The 19,890-nt window shown below is 35.9% G+C and overlaps 1 protein-coding gene across 5 annotated transcripts in view; it reads right to left on the reverse strand.

The window, feature by feature from the left end:
- The window catches only part of TFEC (transcription factor EC), a 77,826-nt gene that overhangs the window by 41,982 nt on the left and 15,954 nt on the right, over nt 1–19,890 (reverse strand). For all 5 annotated transcript variants that reach the window (XM_034670932.1, XM_034670930.1, XM_034670931.1 and 2 more), the window contains 2 exons: nt 9,636–9,887; nt 541–627 (listed from right to left, as the gene is read on the reverse strand). In XM_034670932.1, coding sequence (XP_034526823.1) covers nt 541–627; nt 9,636–9,887 — 339 coding nt within the window. The remainder of the gene's footprint in view (nt 1–540; nt 628–9,635; nt 9,888–19,890) is intronic.

Genomic DNA, 19,890 nt, shown 5'->3' on the forward strand with positions numbered 1-19,890 from the left:
ATCTTTTTCTTGACTCTACGAGAGGTAGAGCCTCTGAATCTGATAGTTGTTAGTTGTGATAAAATAGTCAAAACTTAGCCATTAGCTCATGAGGACTTTTTGATTATACGGTGTGTTTCAGAAATCTGAAGATTAAATCACTCATAGAAAATGCTATAGCATTTAGCAGATACTTAATTAGATGGCTGTTTATAGGGATTAGATGGATAGATGATAGATAGATGATAGATTGATAGATAGATGATAGATAGATAGATGATAGATAGATGATAGATAGATGATAGATAGATAGATAGATAGATAGATAGATAGATATAGATAGATAGATGGACTATCATAAGCCCTATCATCTTCCTCAGTAACATTACATAATCTTTTTCTGGATCAATAATATTTCCTAATATTCATTTGTTATCTTGTGCCTGTTTCAAAATGTAGGAGAAGACACCATTTACTAATCAAATTAAATTTCTTTTTTTATCATCAGATGCCATTATTTATTTCAATCTCATTGACCTCCTCAGGTCTGGAAACACTTACTGTTCTTTGCATTAGCAGAGGAGAGTCTGTTCCTTCCTCTTTAAAACTTGACTCCATACCGATTATATCCTCAATTACGTCTTCCATCTAGCAAAATATAATACATTTAGAATACTGTGCATAATGATAAGGGTTGTGCTTCAGCCTGAATTCAGAGAGAAAAAATTTAGCAATCTTTAAAAGTTTTAAAGAATATTTAAATTAAGATTATATGTATATCAAAACCCAGAATACTTTAGAACTTAAAATGAAGAAATCCTGCCACTCTTTGATCTGTGTTGCTTTTCCATGCATTTGCTTCCACCAGCTGGCAGGTGATGACTGGGCAAATCACCCTGGGCTAGTCCCTTGGAAATCAGTATCTATATAAATAGAGTGGTTATCGTGAAGTGCCTCAAGCCAGAGCTCATGTACTTAACATGTAGAGAGATGACTTCCTACAAACTTTACTTTCCTTTTGAAATGTTTTGATTGCATCTTACAGGTGGATATTCAAATAGCAGTGGTCAAACCAGCAAATTGGTCTGCATGGATACAAACTACATGGAAACATATTATCCAACTTTCCCTAATGGCTAACAATAATAATAGCGATATCAACAACAACAATAATCACTGACACCTTAAATAGTAACAATAGCAAACATATAGTACGGGGAGTTGTGGGGACATGCCAGGCACTTTCTCTGTGCTTTGCATACATCAGATCATTTAACCTTCACAATAACTCTATGAAGGGATACTATCATTACCTCCATTGTACAGATGAGGAAACTGAGAGGGAAAAAAATGCTCAATAGCTCATTCCCGATTACAAAACTGGTGAGTAACAAAGGCAGGATTGAAATTCTGGAAATCTGGCCCTGAAGTCCTAACTTAAGTCAGTTTTTTACTCCCTTTCTCAATTCCTTTCTAAAATAGCCTTCCTTCCCTCCTGTACTTCAGCTGGAGAAAATTTTAAAAGCTTATATGTTAAAAAAAAAAAAAAAAAAGAAAGAAAAAAAAAAAAGGGAGGTAAACCATACGAGACTCATAACTATAGAGAACAAACTGAGGGGTGCTGGAGGGAGGTGGGTGAGAGGATGGGCTAAATGGGGGATGGGGATTAAGGAGGGCACTTGTGATGAGCACTTGGTGTTATATGTAAGTGATGAGTCAGTAAATTCTATTCCTGAAACCAATATTACACTAATGTTAACTAACTAGAATTTAAATAAAAACTTGAAACAACAAAAAAGTTTCTCATCAAGCTAAAAATAAATGAATAAATAAAATAAAGGCTTATATTTTTAAAATACTGTGCTTGCCCCCTCTTTTTCTCTCTGGTCTAGCTCTCCTCTCTCCCATTATATTCTCTATGGTGAAATTTTAAAATATGGTGTAAACTCAAATATAATGAGAATGCTGAATTTATACAGCTGTAGTACTGAATTTCCTATAACATATGCAGAAACAACTAGGAGTAAACTCAGAGAAATATATGAAAATATTTTATGATTCTGTTAATTTTATCTTCTAAGAAAAATTTCTGAGAACTTTAGAGAATCAAATATTCATATTTCTATTAAGATACTCCTAAAGTTGATATGCCAAAAAATTGGAACACCTTTTAATATTAATTTAACAAATATTTGTTGAGCAATATTTATTGCAAGACCTTGTTGTAAGTACTGGAGCTATAAAAGCAAACAGCACAAAGTCTCTGCCCTCTTGGAGCTCTAATGCTAATGAGGAAACAGACAATAAACAGCTTAATAACAAACAGTGGTCTAAAGAAATTAAAGCAGGGAGGGAGAGAGCTTGATGGGAATAAGCGTTGTTTTAGAAAATTGTCAGAGAAGGACTTACTGATATTTGAACAAAGACATGAATAACATGGCGAACAAGAGTCCTTGGAAAGGAAGCAAAAATTACAAAGACCCTAAGGTAGGAACATGAATGTTGGAGAAAGAATGTTGGTCAATGGGAATGGAGCAAAAGATAGGTTTGAGATGAAGTTGAAAATATGCCCTCTAGGTTGTAAAACCCTCTAGGCCAGTGGTGTCCAACAAAAATTTCTGGAAGCATAGGAATGTCCTATATCTGCACTGTCCAATACAGTAGCAACCAAACATTTATGGCTACTGAGCACTTGGAGTGTAGTGAGTTTAACTGAGGAATTAGATCTTTTCTTTTCAAGTTTTTATTTAAATTCCTGGGATCAGGAATTAAATTTTTGATCTCATTGAATTTTTAAAGATTTTATTGAATTTCAATGAATTTAAAACAGACAACAGTCTGGATTTTTTAAATTGATTAATTAATTTTTAATTTTTAAATCTGAGTGTAGTTGACACACAATGTTATATAGTTTCAGGTGTACAACATAGTGATTTGATGAGTCTATATGTTATGCTATGCTCAACACAAGTGTAGTTACCATCTGTCACTATACAACACTATGACAACACCATTGACTGCATTCCCTATGCAGTGCCTTGTATTTCCATGACTCATTATTTCCATAACTGAAAGCCTGTACTTCACACTCCCCTTCATCTGTTTTGCCTATTCTCCACCCTTATTCCCTCTGGCAACTATCAGTTTGTTGTCTGTATTTATAGGTCTGGTTCTGCTTTTCTGTTTGTTTGTTCATTTGTTTTGTTTTTTTGGATTTCACATATGGTCTGGACATTAGATGTTATTCCATGTGCACTGAAAGATCCTTAAAGAATCTAGGATAATAAGTATGCATATTTTGTTTTCTTTGGTTTAGTACAGCCTATGAAAGTTTTAAAACATATTTTTGATTGTTATTAAACTCAAAATTTAATTTCATGATATTTCTCTCATTCACATTTATCCTTCCACGGACAACAAATTTGTACTGAACAGATGTAAAGAAGACCTGAGGAAAGAAGGATGTTAAACACAATTTATGATAAATGCTTTTCTTTGGGGGTACTTCTAATAGTTTCACAAAAATTATTTATATATCATTTATCCCCTTTCTTCCTGGAAACTTGCACTATTAATGACCCTATTGCAACTTTGATTTTTCCCTGTTTGTCAACAAATATGCTTAGGTTTCTCCTATTTCAGTAAGAAACCTTTCTTTCCTACATGTGAAAGCTCAACCTCCTTGGAGGCTCTTTTTTGCTTCTTTAACACCTCTATCCCTCATTTCGGTCATCCGCCTACATGACTGTCTTTGCCCCTAATTTATTGAAGACATCAGTTCCTCCTATCCTAAATTGATATTGAGATCTAAAATCCATACAAAATCTTGCTTCACAACTTCCAGGAATCTTCAAAACTACTCATTAAGAATCCAGTTTTTATTTTTAAAAAGACAATAACCACAGCATTTTATATCAGATGAAACAGAAATAACATGTTAGACAAAAGAAGAATTATAAATCAGTGGAATAAGTATTTTCAAAATGATAAATGAAGATAATGAAATATAAGAAAGAGCAAATTATTTTGACTAAAATCAAAATGGAGATAATAAGTAGGTAAAGTATGAGGCTCGAGGATAAAGGAAGAACACTTAAAAGATTTGAAAAGTTTAAACATAAAGATCCACGAAAGACCAACAACAAACTTTTCAACAATGATGGGTGCGAGAAGACACTGGGATAATAATTGAAGTAGTAAAGGCAAAACTTTGAACCTAGATATTTATAACCAATAAAATATCCTTTAAGTATGTGGGTGAAATAAAATTGTTCTAAGGCATTAAAACTCAGAGGTTTTCAGGCAAAAAGTCCTTTGAAAAACACTTTTCCAGGAGGTACTGCAGTTAGATGAAAAATAAAACTATGAAATCTACACAAAATATAAGAAAAATGAGTAAATAGGGGCACCTGGGTGGCTCATTTGGTTAATGGTCCACCTCTTAATTTCAGCTCAGGTCATGATCTCAGGATCTTGAGATCAAGCCCCATGTGGGGCTCCCTGCTCAGCAGGGAGTCTGCTTCTCTCTTTCTCCTTCTCCCTCTGCCCCTCCCCCTGCGTGCATGCTCTCTCCCTCTCTCTCTCTTTAAAATAAATAAAGAAATCTTTAAAAAAAGAAAAAGAAAAATGAGTAAATAAAAGTAAAATTTTTGTGGCCTAAACAAGAATATAAATAGAGAGGAGAGAGAGAGAGAGATACTATAAATCCCAATACAGGAAGATAGGTGAGAACAAAGAGATAAGACCATACTCAGGAAGATTTTTACTTAAGGGTATGACATAGATCTTGCTGAACAATGATATAGATATAGAAAAAAGATATAACTGTTGCATCTTAAAACGTTAGAGTAACAAAAAAAGAAAAGAGATAACAACCTGTTCAATGGAGGATAGAAAAAAATGACAAATAATGAAACAAAGTATGGTAATTTTAAAACATTAAAAAAAGTAATAAATCCTAACAGTAATAACAAGAATGTACATGAGCTAATACACTGCTCAAGAAACTCTCTCTTAAATTGGATTTTTAAGAGGTATTGTAATAGTCAATTAAAAAAAAGAGAGAAAGCTGAAAATAAATTGAAAAGATGTACCACAAATCTGACCAAATGGAAATCACAGTAGCAATGTTAATATTAGACCATAAAGATTCAAGATAAAATTTTAAAGGAAAAATAATACCAAATGATCATAAATTGATATGCACCTAAAAATATCTAGAGCAACAACTTGTCAGAATTCTACAGAAACGTAAATCAACAACTGTAGTTGAATATTTTAACTCACCTCTCTCAAAATCATAAATCTGAATTTAGCCTTCTCTTCATCTGTTCTTTAGGCCAGGCCTTGAGTCTTGTCATCCTCTAAACCACTCCATCTCTAAAATCTTAAATTCCATGATCTCATCAAAACACAATCTTCCTTTTAGGTCCAATCTAGACCCTGTTGCAAATCAACTAAACAATTTTCAGTTTATGACTCTCTCTTTGTCTTATTAGCATGTGGCCTGGTCATCCCAAATACCTCAGGTTTCAACCTCTCTACCTGTTGTCAGCTCTGAATTCAAGGTGGAAGAGTGGTTTCTGCCAACTATCCTACTGAAAACCCTTTTGTTGTTATTTTCCTTGACTGCTTATCAGCCAAATTCAGTAGATATTTATCATCCCCACCTTTTTTATTTTTTATTTTAAAGATTTTATTTATTTATTTGACAGAGACAGCCAGCAAGAGAGGGAACACAAGCAGGGGGAGTGGGAGAGGAAGAAGCAGGCTCCTAGTGGAAGAGCCTGATGTGGGGCTCGATCCCAGAACGTTGGGATCACGCCCTGAGTCCAAGGCAGACGCTTAACGACTGCGCCACCCAGGCACCCCATCCCCGCCTTTTTTTAAAAGCAAATCATTTTATTTTTTTAAGATTTTACTTATTTGTCGGAGAGAGAGAGCTCACGCACAAGCAAGGGGAGCAGCAGGCAGAAGGAGAGGCAGACTCCCCGCTGAGCAGGGACCCTGACATGGGACTCAATCCCAGGACACTGGGATCATGAACTGAGCCGAAGGCAGATGCTTAACTGACTGAGCCACCCAGGCATCCCTATCAGCCCTTATTTTACTAGACTTGGCTGCTACACTTAAGCGTATAGTTCATTCCCTCTTTCTTCAAACTAACCCTTTGGCTTCAATGACACCACACTGGCTATCTTTCTATTTTACCTTTATAGTCCCTCCTCTCTGACCACCCTCTAAATATTGCTGATGGCTCAATCCCATCCTTTGTTCACGGCTCTCCTTACTATATTCATGATCTCCAGGAGCTCTTTTTCTCATGTGAGCTTTTAAGTATCCCCCTGTCCCCCTCATGCTGACAACTCTCAAATCTCTTCTTCAAGTCTAGATTACTCTCCTCAAGGCAAACTTGGATCTCTAGCTGTCACGGGTAACTCCACGTGGTGGTCTCCCAGATACCTCAACTCTAGCATGTTCTAATAGAGGGTCTCTTCATCTTTCATTGCATTATAGAAATAACCTCCCAACTGGCCCTCTCCCTCCAGACTTCCTCTCCTCCACAGCAGACAGTATTACAGTCAAATCTGATTATGTCACTCCAGCCCCCACATTTAAACCTTTCCAGGATTTGAAATTGCTTAACATGGAGTGCCAGCCTTTCTGTGATTTTTCTATTACCTGGATCTTTGGTGTCACCTTTGCTACCACCTGCCTCTCTTTTTCTGTTCACTTCATTTTCTGCTGTTCCTCATCTTTATTCTCCACTCATGCTACCTCATCTGTGTAAATTCCTCACTAGCCACTTTCTCTAAGTTCTACTATTGACATTTCTGAAGAAGAAGAGCACTTTCATGCTCCTATCTATCCCATTGTCCTTTCTACATAATATTATAATTATTTGCTAACTTTTGTTCTCTTCCCTTCAACTTATAGCTCCTAGGAAATACAGCAGATAAGAACACAAGACAATGAATAATTAAAACATAGCATGTGTTGTGAAAATGCTGCGATAAATACAATTTTTATCCACATGACAGGTGTTACTATGAAAAGCCAGAGAATAAGCATTCATCTGCACAGGGAACCACCAGTAAAAGCACCTTAGAGAAGAAACCTGCGATGAATTTTGAAGAGTAAGTTAGAATTATCTTGACAAATGGTAGAGACTGAATGAATAGATGGGAAAGAAAGGACATAAGAATAGAGAATGTGGCCACCATGAGAACTACTAGTGAACCCACATGGTGAAGCACAGAGTGCCATAGGGCAGCTGAATGATAAGTCTGTGTCAGAAGGCAACTGTTAAGTATGGAAGGGTCCTGTGAGCCATGAATACAAATTTTATCCTGGAAAGGCCCAGGCTTTAAAATGCTTCTTTTGATTTTATATTTCACTGTCTCAGAGACCATTAATCACCAGGTTACTCCAAATACCAACCCCCAAATCCTGAATCTAAGGTTGCTTTCACGGACTTACTCTGTAGTAGCTAAGATATCTGAAGTCTTCTTTGAATTAATGAAATGTTCTCTGATGTCACAGGAAGACAAGCTTAGGAGAAAGAAATACCAAAGAATGGCAACAGCCACCATCTCCTGAGCCCCCACTCTGCCTTTGTGTTAAGAACTTTAAAAAATGCAAGCATAAAAACTTCTCCAGTCATAGGAATGCTGGGAAGAGAGGTTAAGGACTGAGACCACACAGCTAGTAAGTGGTGGTTCTAACCCCATATGGTCTGACTCTGAAGGCTGCACATTTGCTGCTTTGTGACATGGACTCCTAGCATGAATCAAAGAATATTAGGAAATTGCAACGACATAGGATACATCTTAGCTGTGAAAGATAACAAGACTGAAGGGTGGCAGTATGTGAAAATATGCACACGATAAGTGGACTTCAAAGAGAACACACACTGATTAAAACTACAACACACTGAATAAAATTATGATTAAATAGACATAATGATAGAAGAAATTTTATATACATAGTCAAAGGTACAATGGTTTAAAAAATAGAAAAAAAATTTCTGTAGCCAATGTGTACATAATCCCTAGAGCTCTGCACCTTTTGGGGCTTTCAACCCTTCTCAGCAACTCCCTTTGACGGGCACCACCTTAAAGACCACTAAAATCACATAAATTTCCTTTATAATGTAAAAAATTAGTGTAAAAGAAAAGGTAAGCTGTGTGCCTAGGGAATAAAAACATTTACTAAGAAAAACTGAGAACACTGATATATGTTACTTATGCTTTCTTATTTTTTAGAAAACATATTTCATAAGCTACATAATAAGATCATTTTCTGGGTTTTGCCTGGAACTGACTAGCATATGCTTATCCTTTGGGATTTGTTTTTTCTTTTAGAAATCAATCTTCCACACAATGAAATGAACTTTGGAAGAAAGTGGTTGTAAGATAAATTGTATTGGTTGAGTTCTAATATTTACTATACAGATGATTTTCATCCTACATATATTCGTATGCTCTTCATAGAGTGAATAGAGAAACTAGTTCTACATTCATTATTTTTTAAATTCTTTATATAGTCACTATTGAGAAGTATCAGTAAATATCCGCGTAGAGATTTACACTCAGTTTTGGATTACAATGAGTCTTGTTTTGTGATTGTTTCATATTTTATTAAACAGTCTACCAGATACTTATTATTTTCCCTTTTCAAGAGGAACGTAAAATTTGCAAAAAAAACAAAAAACAAAAACGAAATCTTCCTCTACCACTTGGAATTCACATAATGGGATACTGAGCATTACTCTTTGGTGACTGGAAGCTTCAGACTTCATAGCTAAAAAGCAGCGACCTGAAATCGGTAATATTCATCAGGAATGTAGTTTGGGAGATTAAAAGTGGGAGATCATAGGACCCTGGCTCCGTCTAACAAATCAAATGGAAACAAAAAGAAGAAGAAGAAGAGGAAACGAAGAGAAAGCTCAGCTACGTATGTTGTTTTTCTACACTGAGATATTAAAGGGAGTATTTTTCCCAGGTCTGGTGGTTTACCAGTTCAATTCATTCTTCAGTAGTTTTCGAAGGTTCATTCACAAGCAAGTCATGATAAATATAAACTCCATGAAAGTACACATTCTTATTCATTTTGTATCCCTGGCACCTCTAAATTCCTGTTATTTAGTTAGTGGTTGACAAATATTTGTTGAAAATAGAAAAGAATGAATAATAATTAATAGTAAGAAATCCAAATGTAATTCCATAAAACATTAAGTGCGATAGCATTTTTAGTCTTATGTTAGAGCACATATTGACTGCTATTTAAACAACTTCTTCCTGTTTTATTTTAATAGGTATTTAAGAAAATATAACTATCGATAAATATTTTAACTAAAGATACCAGAAAATCCTTACAAAGCTAAATCTTCCTAACATAAATTACTGTTAGAGCCCATTTTGACTCACACTGATACATAACTGGAATGAGGTATTGAGAAACGAATTGTTATATTTTATTATGCATAGTAATCAATATGTGCATAATGAACTATTATAAATGAATACGTTAAGACATCCCTTTTGTTAAATGCATTTCAATTTGGAATGTTTACTATAAAAATGTAGACTTTAATCTCTTTACATTTTTTTTTCAAAAGCTGATTATATATTTTCATAAGTAGCTATTAGACATACATGCCATTCCACATTGTCATCTTCTTTCCCAAGAGTTAGTAACTTGGTGAGTGGATTTCCAGTCAGGCCAGCGTCACTCTCGGGAGATAGGTGTCCATGCTGTACCAGAAGCGCACTGCTTGGCGTTGGAGGGTGTGACCGTTTAAGAGTCTGGTTGACAATCTGGTAGTCAAGGGTCATGAAGGGTTTTACTTGTTGTCTCTGGATTTTTTGTAGCTGGGACTTTGCAGGGCTTTCCAGATGTGGTGAGACCTACAGAATAAAAACCAAACAATACAATTGTAGTACTATCTGGTGAATCAGAGTTCCATTTTCAACAACTGAATTATGACAATAAACACATTACAACATCTACTTCTCTCAAATTTATGGTTTATGCTTCTATCATAATTTATGTATGATACTAATGGGTGATAGTGTTTTAGAAGTAATTTAAACTTACTAAAACATTTTCAATGCTAACCAAGTTTTTAAGAAGAGATTTCAAAATAACATGTAACTGAACCAAAATTTGGAATAAATATATAAGCAGCAATACTTTTTGAGGTTCTAGAAAAGGAAGCCTAAAATAATGTAAGGAAAATAAAGTAATTTTCGTATAATATGTATTTCTTGGATTTTTTATATTACATATAAATATTCCACGGGACATAATCACAACTACTGTTTATTAAATATCTTTAAAAATTATCCATGATAAGCAGAAACTAGAAATATATATACTAAATATTAAGTATGATACTTTATGGGTGGTGAAAATCTAAGTAATTTTTTTCCATAATTAAAAAAAATTTCTCTTCTAGACTTATTTTTAAAAAAGATTATTTATTAGAGAGAGACAGAGCGTGTGTGCCTGTGCACGAGTGTGCCAGTGGGGGGGGAGGGGCAGAATGAGAGGGGGAGGGAGAATATCCCAAGCAGACCCCCTGCAGAGCATGGAGTCCACTCCGGGCTCCACCCCATGACCCTGAGTTCATGACCTGAGACAAAATCAAGAGTCAGATGTTTAACCAACTAAGCCACCCAGGCACACCCTATTTTTATTTTTAAAAATCTTATTTTTAGGGACACCTGGCTTGATCTTGATCTTAGGGTTGTGAGTTTGAGTCCCAGGTTGGGTCTAGAGATTACATAGATACATAATCTTACTTTTAAGCCTTACCATATTCTCACTTAATAATAATTGTGTAGATTATTATGAATTGAAGGAAGCATTCAGAAAAATCTAACCGGTGTCATGTGCCAACTAAACAACTGTCCAGTATTTTGAAATCCCTTTTCAAAACATAGCCTTAAAATTCTGGTTAGTTATCACAGTTAACCATATAACATTAAGTGCATAAGTGCAATTTGAAGCATGTCAAGTTTTTCCTTTAAAAGACTGACTTNATGTCAAGTTTTTCCTTTAAAAGACTTTGAGAGTAGTATTGCTTGCCAGTCCTCTTTATATTTTCTATGCTGTGATGTGGCTTCTAACACATTTTCCTCAAGTGGCCTATATATAAACCTATTTAATATTTCCCTCATGTTAAACAATAGTAAAGATTGCTGTACAGTGGTTATTGTTCCTTTTATTTCAGCCACACAAACTACTCCTTAAATCCCTTAACATGCATTAGCCCAGATAAATAGCCTTAACAAAGTATTTTGCATTTAAATTAGCTGGTTTGGGGTACAATATTGTAATAGTTACTTTAGTTTAATTCTGTTATGCTGACATTTTTAGCATTATTTTAATTGTACTACCATAAAATAATTTTTCAGTCATATAAAAAAGATTAAGATTGGTAATAAAGATTACACATATTACTAATTATATTGCTATGAGCTTTAAAGTTGTAAAATAACATTTCATTAAAATGCCAGTGATAATTTTTCTAGGGTAGCTATTTAGATTATCTTACAGTTTTAGTTAATCCTTCTTAATCTGTATACATTTACGAAATATACATTATAAATAGCATCTTCAGATTTACAAATCACACAGTGTAATTGAAGACTAAAGAGCATGGTATTCCTACAAACGAAAAATGCCTCTTGTTCTAAGTATGTTGAATCAGAATTTACAACATTCATTAACTAATTCATTTTTTACTTTTCATCCATTGACTCTAAGAGCTTTCGTTAGAGTACTTATTGCATTCGGTGTTACATCAAGAGAAGTCATAAATGTGATCCCACGGCTCTACAGGCTTATGATCTAGTTGGGCGGTATTAATATCAACTACAGTAAAAACAATAACGATAATAATAATATGCAACAAGTACCAGGAACTGTTCTAAGATATTTACATTCATTATTTCCTTTAATCTTCATTGCAACCTTAGGAAGGAAGTATCATTAGTATCCTTGTTGCATCATATAGATGAAGCCACAGAGACAGAGAGGTTTAATAACACACCTCTTATCACTCTGCTAGTAAGGGATACAGCTGGAATGCAGAGACTGGTCTCCTAAACACTACGCAATATTGGCTCTTGAGTAAATAATTGANGTTAGAGTACTTATTGCATTCGGTGTTACATCAAGAGAAGTCATAAATGTGATCCCACGGCTCTACAGGCTTATGATCTAGTTGGGCGGTATTAATATCAACTACAGTAAAAACAATAACGATAATAATAATATGCAACAAGTACCAGGAACTGTTCTAAGATATTTACATTCATTATTTCCTTTAATCTTCATTGCAACCTTAGGAAGGAAGTATCATTAGTATCCTTGTTGCATCATATAGATGAAGCCACAGAGACAGAGAGGTTTAATAACACACCTCTTATCACTCTGCTAGTAAGGGATACAGCTGGAATGCAGAGACTGGTCTCCTAAACACTACGCAATATTGGCTCTTGAGTAAATAATTGAAATGACTGGAGTGCAGAGGAAAAGCTCAGTGGTGTATACAATGAATTAAAAATGCCACAGAAAGCAGTGGATTTTTAAAACGAATTATAAGAGATAGTGTTTATAAATCAGGTGTTGGAAGGAAATGGCCTTGCAGAGGGGCAAAGGGAAGGAAATCTGAAGTGCAAAAGATCAAAGAAAACAAGAAAGAAGACAAGAAGTTGGGAGGCAGGGGCACCTGGGTGGCTCAGTCTATTAAGATTAAGCGTCTGGCTTTGGCTCAGGTCATGATCCCAGGGTCCTGGGATGGACCCCCAAGGGTTCTCTGCTCAGCGGGGAGCCTGCTTCTCCCCCTCCCTCTGCTATTCCCCCTGCTTGTGCACTCTCTCTCTGTCAAATAAATAAATAAGTAATTAAAAAAAAAAAAAAGCCTCTACGTCTTCAGCCAAATAAAATGATATTTGTTAAAAAAAAAAAAAAAGTTGGGAGACCGTCATAAATGTTAGTTGTGAAAAAGAACTCACATGAATACTTCTCTTTTCTCAAAACAAGATGACCATCTCCTCTGTAGACCACTCTATACAGAGTTGGAATAAAATATAAAATGGGATCAATTCTAATTCTGCCTAAATTATTGAGGGTTTTTTTTTTTTTTTACAGAGAATTACAATGGGTTAGCAGGCAAAAGTGAGGACCGTCTGGGACCCCATCTATAGAACATCTGTAGAGTAGGCATAAGGGACTAAAGGCTTAGCGGAGCAGGAAAGATTCAATGGAATGTGAAAAAACTACTCCCCAGAAAACCTCCATAGTCTCCAATCATGAACTGATTATCAGAACAATGAGACAACCAAGTGTAAAGCAGCAGCTAAACCATGCGCAGCCTATTTTTAAAAGATTTTATTTATTTATTTGACAGAGAGAGAGTACAAGTAGGGGGAGTGGCAGAGGGAGAAGCAGGCTCCCCCTGAGCAGGGCACCCACGGGGCTCAATCTCAGGACTCTGGGATCATGATCTGACCCGAAGGCAGATGTCAACCGACTGAGCCACCCACGTGCCCCTTGTGCAGCCTATTTTAAAATACTTCTAAATTGCCTGGCATCTGAAGACACAGCCATGAAACTATTGGATTTCTCTTACTGAAGGTCCCAGTATTTTATGAGATAAAATAAATGAAATGATAGGTTGCCATTGTTCATTTATCCACTTATTCAAGAAATATTTTTTGAGCGCCAAGCGTATGTGCACTGAGTGGTACACCAAAGGGAAATCAGCACAGCGCCTGCCTTCATAGAGTTGCGCTCTAGTCGGAGTTTGGACAAGGAATAAAAATACGAGATCCCTAAGGGCAAGGACTGTGTTTCTCTTGATGACTGCTTTCCTGACATACATCCTGTACATAACTCAGAGAATGGCACCCAGCAGGTGACTAAAAATGTGTCCACATGTGTTCAATGAATGAATGAAGGCATCATTGAAGTATGGTGTTTGAATTATTATGGTGACCACAGAGAGCTTTGGGAATCTATTAGAAGTGTTGTTAAACCATAACCAGAATGTCAAAGTCTTCACCTAGAAAGCTGGAGCAGCTATAGACTGTGATTTGGTTCACTGGACTGTCAAAGAGATTGAGACCANGCTCCCCAGAAAACCTCCATAGTCTCCAATCATGAACTGATTATCAGAACAATGAGACAACCAGGTGTAAAGCAGCAGCTAAACCATGTGCAGCCTATTTTTAAAAGATTTTATTTATTTATTTGACAGAGAGAGAGTACAAGTAGGGGGAGTGGCAGAGGGAGAAGCAGGCTCCCCCTGAGCAGGGCACCCACGGGGCTCAATCTCAGGACTCTGGGATCATGATCTGACCCGAAGGCAGATGTCAACCGACTGAGCCACCCACGTGCCCCTTGTGCAGCCTATTTTAAAATACTTCTAAATTGCCTGGCATCTGAAGACACAGCCATGAAACTATTGGATTTCTCTTACTGAAGGTCCCGGTATTTTATGAGATAAAATAAATGAAATGATAGGTTGCCATTGTTCATTTATCCACTTATTCAAGAAATATTTTTTGAGCGCCAAGCGTATGTGCACTGAGTGGTACACCAAAGGGAAATCAGCACAGTGCCTGCCTTCATAGAGTTGCGCTCTAGTCGGAGTTTGGACAAGGAAGAAAAATACGAGATCCCTAAGGGCAAGGACTGTGTTTCTCTTGATGACTGCTTTCCTGACATACATCCTGTACATAACTCAGAGAATGGCACCCAGCAGGTGACTAAAAATGTGTCCACATGTGTTCAATGAATGAATGAAGGCATCATTGAAGTATGGTGTTTGAATTATTATGGTGACCACAGAGAGCTTTGGGAATCTATTAGAAGTGTTGTTAAACCATAACCAGAATGTCAAAGTCTTCACCTAGAAAGCTGGAGCAGCTATAGACTGTGATTTGGTTCACTGGACTGTCAAAGAGATTGAGACCATCCAAATGTAAGGACATTTTGCTTATGAAAATAAATAAGTAAATCGTATCCCCAAAACTCAGTATTATGCTTGAACATTATCACTCTGATAAACTGCTATTGCAAACCTAATGTAACAATGGTCATGTTAAGTCTAATATCTATATGCAGAAATCTCTTTTATTTCACTTAAAAGAATGTAGTTATAGTCTCCCTATTTTCATAACGTTATAAATAAATAAATATGAAGTATAAATGTGGTAAGAGATATTTACACCAGGAAATGTAGGCTGAAGATTAATATTTCAATTGAGTACAAAAACTTACCAATGAGCATCCTGGCAGCTGAGGAAAAGGGAAAATTATATATATATATATATATATATGGTGAAACCTTGTGATATTGCAGACATTTGAGTATTTTTTATCTATAAAGTGTTGGTTCCATATAGGTCAACCTAATATATATTTCTTATTAAGTAATTAGATCATACCAGTTCTGAGGAAAGACAAATATTTTTACAAATAATATCTGAGAATTTATAAGCTGGATTTTTTCATAGAGGACTTGAACAAAATATTGAACAAAACCCCAATAGCAATTTTTGTAAAATATGCAATGAAATTCTTCATATGCCCATTTTTTAAAAAAAATTATCTTAAGTTGGGTTACCCAGGAAATAAACTCTGAGACGTGACTACAGGAGGTTTGTTGGAGGTGGGGGGGCGAGTGATTTCAGAACCTCAACCACAGTAGGTGAGGAGAGCAGGGGGGAAGGCAGAGGGAAGAGTGGTTCAGTAGTGAAGGGGATCATTTAGGCAATGCACCATAACATCCACTATGTTTATTTCTGATTAAAGGCCCAAAGCATAATATGAATCAGCTCCAGTGAAAAGCCCAAGTACATAACTTTGTACAAATCTGACTGGACTCTGAGATGGCACTCACAGCCTCCAGAGCAGTTTACATTGCAGACTCCATCTTCAGATAGACTAACCCAGAGGCTGACCTGGTACGATCATCACTCCAACACAATTGCCTCAAACTAAACTTTAGATAGAAATTATGGTGTTAAAAAAAATTCCATTATTTTGAGTTTAAAAAAAATGAGAAACAGCCTAAAAACTCTATTTTTAATGTTTCAAGTGTAGTTTAGATTCCCATGTTCTAATAAAAGGATGTGGTCTTTTAAGAAATTAGAAATAATGTATTGATAAGCTCTAAATATGTTTAGATCCACTAATAAGAGAACTAGGACAATGTGCTTAATGGGTGAACTATTTTTAAAATATTAAAATCACACAAACTCCTCCAAATACAATAAGCTAAAGGGAAGGAGTTGGTCAGGAAGCAAAAAAATGCATTTTCCTGGCTGCAGGAAACATAATGATTGGGCAATCATATCACAAATGCAAAATGTACGTATCTGTGTGTGGGTGTTTTTCTTTTTTCTATTTGTTTTCAGACTAGAACAGATGCAGGAATCCTGACAATTGAGAGAATTGATGGAGGTCCAGGAGAAACAGCCAAATGTCATAGAAAAAAGTCAGCTATCATTCTCTGACAATAGCAGGTGAAACAACAGGAAATGATTTAAGGTAACTGATGTCTGATAAAATTTTTTGAAGTCTCAGAATTTAGATCAAGCTTGAGGGGGGTTCAATTTTACACATCAGCAAAGTTTTGTTAGAAATTAATTAAGATTAACAAAATTTTTTAATTGACCCTATTTACATTTGGGTATAAGATCTCCCGGTAGGTAGAAGACTGTGGAGTAATGTGGGCCAGCCATGCAGTGCTGGCTAGAAGGACTCTTTATGCCCCCACGTGGAGTCATTCTTATTTTCACACAGTGGCTTTCAAATTATGCTCCTAGATACATGAGTTCATTCCTCCAATTTACTTTTCAGTGTTCTATACTGTAGTCTTTTGACCTAGTTCTTGTATGGGTTTCATATCCCATCCAGTGGATAACAACAGAGAGAGTATAATGTACAAAGAAATTTTAGAAGCAAGTAGGTAGTTGCACCAAAAAAATCTTTGAAGGACTCCAACAAACCCTGTGATTCTCTATCTGTAAGATTGTCTGCTTGTATCGTATCTCCTTAATACTGTTGTACATCATATAAAAACTTATAAACATGATTCCCACATATATATAAGCTTCTTTTAAAATGTTATCTTTTTACAGAGAAACCATAAGATGATGATAAAAGCCCTCAGCTAATTCTTTCAACATTTACTGAGAGTTTAACATTTAATGAGAGTTTGCTCTTTGTTAAAGCTAGTCCCAAGGGAAAGTCATTCCTCTCTAGAAAGCAGGTCTATGACCCACATGTCACTATCCACCTGGAGACCACTTATCTAAACTGAGGGCACAGGACCTGGGAGGAGATAAAACACCTTCTGGGTACTGGCCTTTAGAAACTCAAAACTAAAAAGTGATGGCAAACATCACACAAGCAATTATCTCAATAACAAGACTTTATCACCATTAATTTGACTAGCCAAACTAATCAATCAAGCAAACATGGGCACCTCCTTAATAAGCATGTTCAGACTATTTGCAAGAATAGAAACAGAAATATATTCAGCAAGAAACAGATTTATAGGAAATATAGTACCTCATGATAGTAAAGAAAAACTTGTACACTGTCACCAAACACACACACACACACATACTTGCATGTATGTATGCATTCACATATCCCTATCGAAAAGCAAGACAGGCAATCCCATACGCTACAACATGACAGTCCTTATTTAATTTTGTTAATTTTGTCCTAAACTTGACTTTAATGAATGAAGTAGAAGCTTGGGCTTCATGAGTGAGTAATAGGTGACTACTCATTATGTTCCAAGCATCAGAGGTGTATACGAAGAATTCTATTTCGGGGGCTTATGAATCTACTGCTTCTAGGTACCTACTCATAAAAGTCACACGACATTTGTTAATGTTATACAGTAAAGAGTAATAACTCATTTCTTCAAATCTTACATTTTCTCAGCGGTCTTTGGATATGATATACCCATAAATCTCATCCTGACTAAACCTAAAATTATACAGTCGAGCTTGTCTGATTGAGATATAACTACTGAGCAAAGTAGGGCCCGGTTCATCAAAAGTTTTACTTAGATTTCTGAATAACTGTCAGCATATTTCAGCTGAGTATTATATAATCCAAAGCTATTTAATGGATAATAATGTAAAATGTGATTGTAACATATTCCTTCAGTCCCAATCATTTGAATTTGGATAATTCCAATGGTATGTCTTTGAGGAGAGACCCACACTTCAAAGACTTTAAAGAGCCATGAATATTATTAAGCAGAGTTTTTTTTTTAATTCAGTAGTATTCTAGCAATAAAAATGTTTGCACTCCATGAGCACTCATATTTATAACATGAAGTCTTCTCTTACAACTCAGTCTAGCTCCATCTATACTTTGTTGATTTGTTTTGTTTATGTTTATCTCAGGAAAAAATTACTGTATTATACCTTTGAAAGAATTAGAACAAATATCAGCAATAATTGTGGTTTACTTATTCTGATCTGTTTCAGAGACTAACTACCTCATGCTGGCTTTAAAACAACACTACAGGCCATGCACACACTAAAGTCAACTGGCAATATTATAAATGACCAAAATAAGTTAATATGAAACATGGAGATTACTTAAGCCATAATACTTTAAAATACATTTGACCCTGAACTCACAGGTTTAACATTCATTGATTTTACAAATATTTTTGAGTACCTGCTACACATAAGATTTTATGCTATTATAATAAGTTCTGGGGATATAATTCTGAACAAAACAGATACAACCTAGTCTTCAAAGGGTTTGCAGTCTATTAAGAGAGATAGATAACTAAACATATTGTTGTAACACAATACGATAAATTTTGTGAAAGTTAAAGGTATCACAAAAGCAAGCAGACAGACCTAGATAAGAGGGAAGCAAGTTATTCAAATGAATATGTGTCCCTCTACACAATAGCCATTTATGTGGGTAACAGTGGTGAGCAAAGTGAAACACAGTCCCTCTCCTTATGCAGCTTATGGACAGGCAGAAGAGACTGACTTTAGTCAAACAATCACATGAATGACTGTAAATTCTCAAGTGCTGTAAGAATAGGAAGGAGAGATACACAAGACTATGAGCATGTGGACAGAAATTATCCAGACAGAAGTTTGGGATGGTTTGCCTGAGGAAGGAATGGTAGGGCTGGATCTGGAAGATGAAAAGGAAGTAACTAGAGCAAGAGGATAGAGGATACATTCCAGGGAGAGGAACAGCATGTGCGAAGACCTTGATAGGAGAAAGGAAGATGAGAAAAATGCTTGAAAGGAATGAAAGGACTGGAGCAGAGAGATTACAGTGTGGTCTGGGACTAAGGAGGCCAGTCGGGCCACTCCATGAAATGTTTTTTAGTTGTATAAAGGTGTCTTATTTTCTTTATCACAGGGAAGGGGACACAGTAGTTCAGTTGGATGAGTTCTAGAGGGGTAAAAGGAGAGTCCAGGAAAGAAAAATGGGTTGCTTGAACTAGGATCATGTGATAAGGGTGAAGTAATCACATGGAAGCAAGTAGCCGAATTTCAGAGATGTTTAGAAATTGATCAAGAAATGCCACCTGAGTTTCTGGCTTATGTGACTGAATGGACAGTGATGCCCTTCGCAGAGAAGACTGGAGTTTCGGAAGGGACAGAAAATCCTAAATTTGGTTTTGAACACTTTGAGTTTGCAATGTTTTGAAGGTGTGAAGTAGGCAACCAGATACATGGGTCTGGAACTCTGAAGTGAAGTATGGACTATGGATAAAACTAACTTGACATTTACACTTAGATGGTAACTGATGAGATGATTTGGGGAAGATGTAGAGAATTAGAAGATGAGAGGGCCTAAGACTGAAGATGGTGGACTCCCAAGCTCTAATTT

Source organism: Ailuropoda melanoleuca, chromosome 1, assembly GCF_002007445.2.
Source record: "Ailuropoda melanoleuca isolate Jingjing chromosome 1, ASM200744v2, whole genome shotgun sequence".
Taxonomy (NCBI): Eukaryota; Metazoa; Chordata; class Mammalia; order Carnivora; family Ursidae; genus Ailuropoda; species Ailuropoda melanoleuca.